The sequence below is a fragment of the Nansenia antarctica genome (assembly GCF_963989245.1).
Source record: "Nansenia antarctica genome assembly, chromosome: 4".
Taxonomy (NCBI): Eukaryota; Metazoa; Chordata; class Actinopteri; order Argentiniformes; family Microstomatidae; genus Nansenia; species Nansenia antarctica.
Genome location: NC_137689.1, coordinates 15960081 through 15967580, shown reverse-complemented (window position 1 = coordinate 15967580; position 7500 = coordinate 15960081). Strand labels below are relative to the sequence as shown.

Sequence of the window (7500 nt, the reverse complement as noted above, 5' to 3'; positions counted from 1 at the left end):
GCGTGTGCGTGTGCGTGTGCGTGTGCGTGTGTGTGTGTGTGTGTGTGTGTGTGTGTGTGTGTGTAAAATGGGAGTGTGTGGATGTGTAGAAGGGGACACCCCTCCTCTCTTGCTCGGGTCTCTATGTCACAAATTAGGATTTGTTGAATTTCACCGTGAGTTAATTTAGCAATGATTGTTAGAGGAGCTCAAAGGTTCACTTTCGACATGTTTTGAATACATTGAAAATATCTTTAAATATATTCCATACGAAAATTGACATTTTCCAACAGAAAATATACCCAATTCAATATGGCAGATAATTACTCAACAAATAGACGAGGCTAATTACTCAACAACGAGACGTGCTATAATTGTTCAATTACGCCAAAATAGAAAACCAAGGAAGATACACTCAAAGCTATTGTAGTCTAGGTGGCAGGAGAGTTGGAGAGAGCATGTATTTTGTATGTATATCAATCCATATGACATCTTCTTATCCAATACAACTCTTGGGCTAATTCAATTTTGCTGACATTAAGCGCCAGCTATAGCCTATAAGGCCTATATTGTATGTATACATTTTAATGACAATTTAACACATATTAGATTTTGTTTCGATTAGAATCTTTTTTCTTCTGGATTTTCTGAATTAGAATAGGCCTACAATTAATAGCCTATGTATTTTCTTGTTAACCATCTGATGCTAATTCAAAACAACGATCTACATTAAATCAATGATTGACCAATTAGGCTATAGTCTTGTCCAGAATTTCGACTATAAATGTCACAGAATGGTTTATGCTAATATGTTTCAAAATGTGTATTGAAAATTAAAGCATTGGTTCATTGCATTCTGAAATAAGAATAATCTGAATGAAAATAACTGGTCATAAGGCTTTCCCTCCCCCGTCAAGCACCCACTGTCACCCTCCCCACCCTTCCCTTCCCTTCCTCTCTCTCCTCCCTCGTAGAAAATAGAAATATGCAAAATTGGTCTCTCTCTATTTTAGCCCAAATCCCCAGCTGCCTTCTCTCCTCAGCTGCGCAATTAGCGCTGCGATCTGCCGCATCACCCAATGACAGCGCAGCAAACCGGGTCAGGGGCCAGAAGGGTGCCAATGATTGCCCGCAGTGCTTTGCTCCTATTTTCTAATCGAATATGTTCAAGTATTCTTTTATTTCATGTTGTAAAATTAATATAGGCCACTACTGCCATCTATTCTAAAATTGGGCGAGGCCTATTTGTCGAGACTATAACCAGCTACTCCCACAAATTGTTGACAGCCACATTCATTTTACAATTTAATTTAATCTGAGAGTTTAAAAGTAAAAGATTTCAGATTATATTTAAATCTAATTACCCATAATAACGTGGCCACGCGTTTCTCCTGTTTGATCTGTTTTGTTTTTAGTCATATAAGAATCTCTCAAACTTGCTTGTGTACCTCAAAACTTCGTCAATGGAGTGGCTTGGTGGGTTCGGACTTGCTTCCAACCTTACTTAAATATAGATACAAAAGTGAAAGAAGCGAAAAGGCATGTTTTCCCACTCGTTACAGTGATGATGTTATGACGTTGTGTGATGTGATGAGTGCTGGTGAACAGTGCCATGTTGCAGTGGTGAGGCAGGGCGAGCGCCGGGGACCAGAGCGTTCCACCCCACAGATAGGATCTCACAACTCGTGACGTTAGAATTATAAGGTTCCATCTCCATTTTTGTCAAAATTGAGTTTTTTACATAATCTGATCCATTAGGTGTTTATTAATGCCTGTATTGTGTTATTTTTAAAATGTTGACATTTTTGAGTTAGTAATTCATAAAATACTAAGGTTCCATCTCACAAAACATAATGGAATGTAAAAACTTTGACGCTCAATATCTCTGAACTACCCTAAACGGAGATAAAACCTTATCATTCTAAACTCACGAACTATGTCACTTGCACTTCTGCTTTCCTATTCGTCTCAGTCCCTCTATCTGAATCCATCGATACATCGGATGAAAGAGTGCGAAATCATGTCGAAACAAAATGTCTCTCAAATTAGGCTACAAAAATAGATATAATAGAAATATTTGTTTTGTAAAATGTAACATGTGATGTGTGTAAAAACACGAAGCGCAGCTCATCATGTCAACAATAGGGATATGATGACAACATAACTTCTGAAGGACGACAGCTCATAGTGTCCAAGTTGAGCAGAGTCTCTCTATCACCTTGTGCCTTACAGTATTTCGGGATATTAATGTCAAAACTCGGCTAGCAGGTGGTTGTTTTTGTCGAAGGTACACTCGCTCTCTCTCTCCCCCTCCCTCCCGCTCTCTCTCTCTCTCTCTCTCTCTCTCTCTCTCTCTCTCTCTCTCTCTCTCTCTCTCTCTCTCTCTCTCTCTCTCTCTCTCTCTCTCTCTCTCTCTCTCTCTCACACACACTCCCCTCCCTCTCTCTCCCTCATCACTAGGCAGAATTAAAGGTTGGGGGAGGGGCAGTTTTATGCAGACTGTGCTGGGACTTGTGATCCACAGATTTGATATTCACATTAAGAGAGAAACTGGCTGCTTTGATGTGAGGGGGGAGCGGATCCCGGGGGACTGCTGAAGTAGCACACTTTTTCACTGACGCAGCACAGGGGGGGGGGGGGGGGGTTAGATTGGGGTAGGGGATTGGGGGGGGGGGGGTTAGATTGGGGGGATGTGTACTGAGAGTAGGGGGGCAAACCCCTGTCTTGATGAGATGTAACCCCACAACACCCCCCCACCCGCCCCACACCTCACCAACCACCTATTCATCCAAGACCCCTAAGGATTATTCATAAGCTTACACCTACCTCTATATCTTACTGTCTCTGTTTCTAATTTTATGTACACCGCCCTCCCCCCCTTCTCTCTCTCACACACACATACACGCACGCACACACACGCACACGCACACACACCCATACTGTATTTGAATCACACTGATCTAAATGCAAACACATATTGTCACACAACTTCAAAAGTGTCCCTATGAGATCTGAGGTGGCTTGAGAAAGGTGAGAGATGGAGAGATGGAGAGATGGAGGGGAAGAGCACAGGGACATGGGGGAAGGAGGGGAAACGCGCTGGAAACAAGAGTTTCAGTCTGGCTGAAAATGATCCTACATCTGTCTCCATGGGAAGAGGAGCTCCATGATGTGTGACAGGAAAGGGGGGCGGCGGGGGGGGGGGGGGGGGGGGGTGATAGAGCACAGATGTGTATGCACATGAGCAGAGGGTTAAAGAAAGAACAAGGGAGAAAGAGAGTGAAATAGGGAGGAAGAGAGAGAAAGCATAATGCTTTTTGGTTAGGTGCAGGGAGCACTGGGTGTGAGAATGTGTATTTGAAGGGGGTGGGGGGTGTCGACATTTGTTTACTTGCTCATCTGTGTGTGGATCGTGTTTAACACACGATATGGTTTTGTGCGTGTGTTTGTGTCTCTGTGTGTGTGTGTGTGTGTGTGTGTGTGTTTGTGCATGCACGCGCACACTGGAGAGAGGCGTAGACCAGCTGCATTATGCATAATGAAGTCTTGCATAGGCAATGGCTTCTGCCTCTCCAACATACATATTCATGCACCGTTCTCCAGCAGGGCTGCATAAGATAGTGGCTCAGTGTGCGCACACTCGGGCAGGCAGAGCCTGAGCTCAACCAACACCATTAGCAGGCTTCAGTGCACTGCAATGAAAACACTCCACAATGAGGGCGACATGGAGGCCGTTTACCTAACGTTTGACAAAAATAAAGGATTTTTGTTCCTCGTTGTCTTGTCGAGTGGTCACACACCCAGCTCCACTCGTGTCCGTCCCAGATGTCAGCTCAACGCTGTTCTGGGATCAGCGGCGTGTCTTGTTTCATGTGTCTTGGACTACATTCCGAAAGGGGCGGGGGGGGGGGGGGGGGCGTTTGTTCTGTTAGCAACACACAGTCAAGTCTGCCTGTCAGTGTGCATTAGGAAGGCAGGAATGATTGAACCCATACAGAGTGCCTGCTAGTATTTAATCAATGGTCCCCCCCCCAAAAGAAATGCCGAATAGCCATTCTGTCTCTTTGGTTGCTCACTTCCTATTGAGGCAGATGGATGTCCATGCAGGGAGGTGTGGCCTTCCCCTCAGTTCACCCTCTCACCATGCAGGTCAGAACATACATGACCGTTGGACCTGTACAAACACACACACTCACTTTACACTTAGCATGTTGGATCTTTTTTTAGTCACCAGGGTTTTCACATGTCGCCGCCACCATAGCAACCCCTGTCTCCTACCAGTGTGAGTGTGTCCTAAGTGCTGTTAGTGGAGTGTGTGTGTGTGTGTGTGTGTGTGTGTCTGTTTCTGACAGGCTTTGAGTGGTAGGAGTCCACACTGAACCCCCCCCCCCCCCCCCTTTAACCCACTCCCCACTCTGCCCCCAAGGTTCCTAATCTAGGAGGGATGGTCGTGCGTCCGGCCCCCCTAAGCTCTCAGGGTGACCCTAGCCTGCCGTTAGCCCCCCTCTCCCCCTCTCCCTCTCTCTCCCCCTCTCCCTCTCTCTCCCCCTCTACCCTTCCACTTTAGTCCCGTCCCCCCATTGGGAGATTATAGATATTGCAATCTTTAATATGGGCTTTATGCTCGGGGGCCATTATCAGTAATCTGCAGAGGGGAGGGCGTGCAGTGGGGGAGCTGTCTGACCTGGATTCAACAGCCCTCCTCCACAGGACGGACAGAGTTCATATTTACCATCTGTAGCATGCTCCCTATCTTTATATCTATCTATCTATCTATCTATCTCTCTATCTCTCTCTCTATTTATCTATCTATTGATCTATCTCTCTATCTCTCTCTCTCTACCTACCTACCTACCTATCTATCTATCTATCTATCTATCTATCTATCTATCTCTCTCTCTCTCTCTCTCTCTATCTGTCTATATATATATATGGAAGCATCTTTATGTTATATCTAGAGGCGCTGAACTTAGAGTTAATGTATAGACTCTGTCCATGGTGCTGAAGAGGTCAGCTTCGTGTGTTGTTAATGTGTTGCTGTCAGCCATCTAAATCGACATCCGATTTGGACATCAACAACCTGTCAACAACACAAGCCACCGTCAGAGTCTGACGCCAACAGGATCTCAGCGTTTGTGTTCTTAGGGACACTTGAGATTCCTCCTGCAGATGGTTGAGACAGTCGTCTTAGAGGGTCTGGTCCGAGGAGAGTATATGGATACATAGACGGGGGTGAACCATGCGCCATGCATGATTACCATCCATGTTCTGCATGGATACAGGCGAAGATGTACTTAGATTTACCGCTGTGGAGAGATGTGTTTCATGCAAAGACACTAAGCTTCATTCTTACATTTAAATTATGCATGGGTAGGTGATAGGAGTTAATGAGGACTATTTTGCCGTGTCGAATCTACAGTAAATGCTGATACAGTATGTGTGTGTGTGTGTGTGTGTGTGTGTGTGTGTGTGTGTGTGTATGTGTGCGTGTGTGCATGTGTGCATGAATTTGTGTGAATGTGTGTGTGTGTGTGTGTGTGTGTTTTGCATACTTTGGGGGATGGGGAGATAGTTCTGTGTGCCCACATCTGTCTAACTATAGCAGATTTAATCATGCCCTCCTTGACCCTGAATTCTGGGGACCCTCTCCCTCACTCTCTCTGCTGAAGCTGTCTGGCCCTAATCTGAGCACCCAGGAGGAACACTCCTGATGTGTGTGTGTGTGTGTGTGTGTGTGAGAGAGAGAGAGAGAGAGAGAGAGAGAGAGAGAGAGAGAGAGTTTGTTTCTGTGTGTGTGTGTGTGTGTGTGTGTGTGTTAAATATGAAAGGAGATTAAACAGACTTAACTCTCTGCGTCTGGCATACAAATTCCAATCACATAACCTATCTGGGTGTTTTCTCTGGGAGTATGTGTATGCAGAGGTAGAAGGCTCCTCCCCCACCCTCCCACCTCACCCAGCAGAGGCTTTAGCCCAAATCCCTGGCTTTCTGCATCACATGACTGATGTTTGCAGCTGGACAAATATTGGCATACATTTGTTATGATTATTTTGCTACACATTTGAAGGACATTCCTTTTCCCTCCCCATCTTCTGTTATTAAATCTGTTTGCATGACCATTACTTGTATTACTGTTCCTGAATGTTCTGCAGGCAGATCCAGATGTGGAAATTGTCAGCGCTTCAGAGGATTCTCTTCTTCCTCCTGGCCCTCCATCACTGACGCTGTTTGTTTACACAGGTTATGTGACTGACTTGTCTCTCTCCCCTTGCCTATGAGTGACCATCTCTCCTCTCTGTCCGCCCTCTCAGTACACAGCGAGGATGTGGGCTCTACCAGGCTGTACTTTGTGAACGCGTCCCTGCAGAGGGTGACCTACTCCAGCTCCGTGGGGGTGTCCCTGCCTTGTCCGGCCGGCGGCACCCCCACTGCCATCCTGCGCTGGTACCTGGCCACTGGGGACGACATCTACGACGTGCCCCACATCCGCCACGTCCACGCCAACGGCACCCTCCAGCTCTACCCCTTCTCGCCCTCCGCCTTCAACAGCTACATCCACGACAACGACTACTTCTGCACTGCAGAGAACCAGGCTGGCAAGATCCGCAGCCCCAACATCAGGGTCAAAGCTGGTGAGTTCCAGGGGCAGGGGGAGAGGGGAGGAGAGGGAGAGAGGGGAGGAGAGGGAACAGGTGGAGAGGTGGATAGAAAAGGGGAGAGGGAGGGAGGGGAGGAGAGGGAGGGAGGGGAGGAGAGGGAGGGAGGGGAGGAGAGGGAGGGAGGGGAGGAGAGGGAAAGAGGGGAAGAGTGGGAGAGAGGGGAGGAGAGGGAGAGAGGCGAGTAGAGGGAACAGGTAGAGAGGTGGATAGAAAAGGGGAGAGGGAGAGAGGGGAGGAGAGGGAACAGGAGGAGAGGTGGATAGGGGAGAGGCAGAGGTGCGAGAGGGGAGGGAAAGAGGACACGACGAGGGGCTATGAGGGAAGGGGAGAGAGGGAAGGAAGCAGTCAGATCAGAGGAGAGGAGACAGCAGTAGGGTGAAAGGGGAGCACAGAGGGAGAGAGAGCACTTGGGGGGGAAAAAATCAAAAGGGAGAGAGTTGATTGGCAGCTGCCAAAAGCCTGCCCACAACACCATAGCACCTGCCCAAAAATAGCCCTGTCCCAGACCCAGCCTGACCTAGAACACAGTCTACTAGGGGAACATCTGTAACATAGCCCGTCCCAAACCCTGGCGGACGGACTGGACTCCACTAAACACACTACACATCACACAGTCCACCCTGCCCCCCCCCCCCCCCCCCAGAAAAGAAGGCGTACACAAACATGTACAAACTCATATGCAGAACACAAACCACGCCTCCTTAAATTGAAGTCAGTATCCATGCAGAAGTCACAGGCGAAACACGGTGCTGCTGGTTGCTATGCTAGTCCTACACCATCAGCTGACTTTCTGTTCTGTGATGCTGTTCTCTCTCTCTCTCTCTCTCTCTCTCTCTCTCTCTCTCTCTCTCTCTCTCTCTGT

At 47.4% G+C, this 7500-nt stretch overlaps 1 protein-coding gene across 1 annotated transcript in view; it reads left to right on the top strand.

Annotated features, from left to right (window-relative positions):
• Window positions 1–7500, top strand: part of LOC308155734 (cell adhesion molecule DSCAML1-like) — a gene marked incomplete at both ends in the record, with an annotated part of 11850 nt that overhangs the window by 1891 nt on the left and 2459 nt on the right. Inside the window, one exon of the mRNA XM_080529108.1 lies at window positions 6291–6611. Within this exon, the coding sequence (XP_080385234.1) occupies window positions 6291–6611 (321 nt within the window). The remainder of the gene's footprint in view (window positions 1–6290; window positions 6612–7500) is intronic.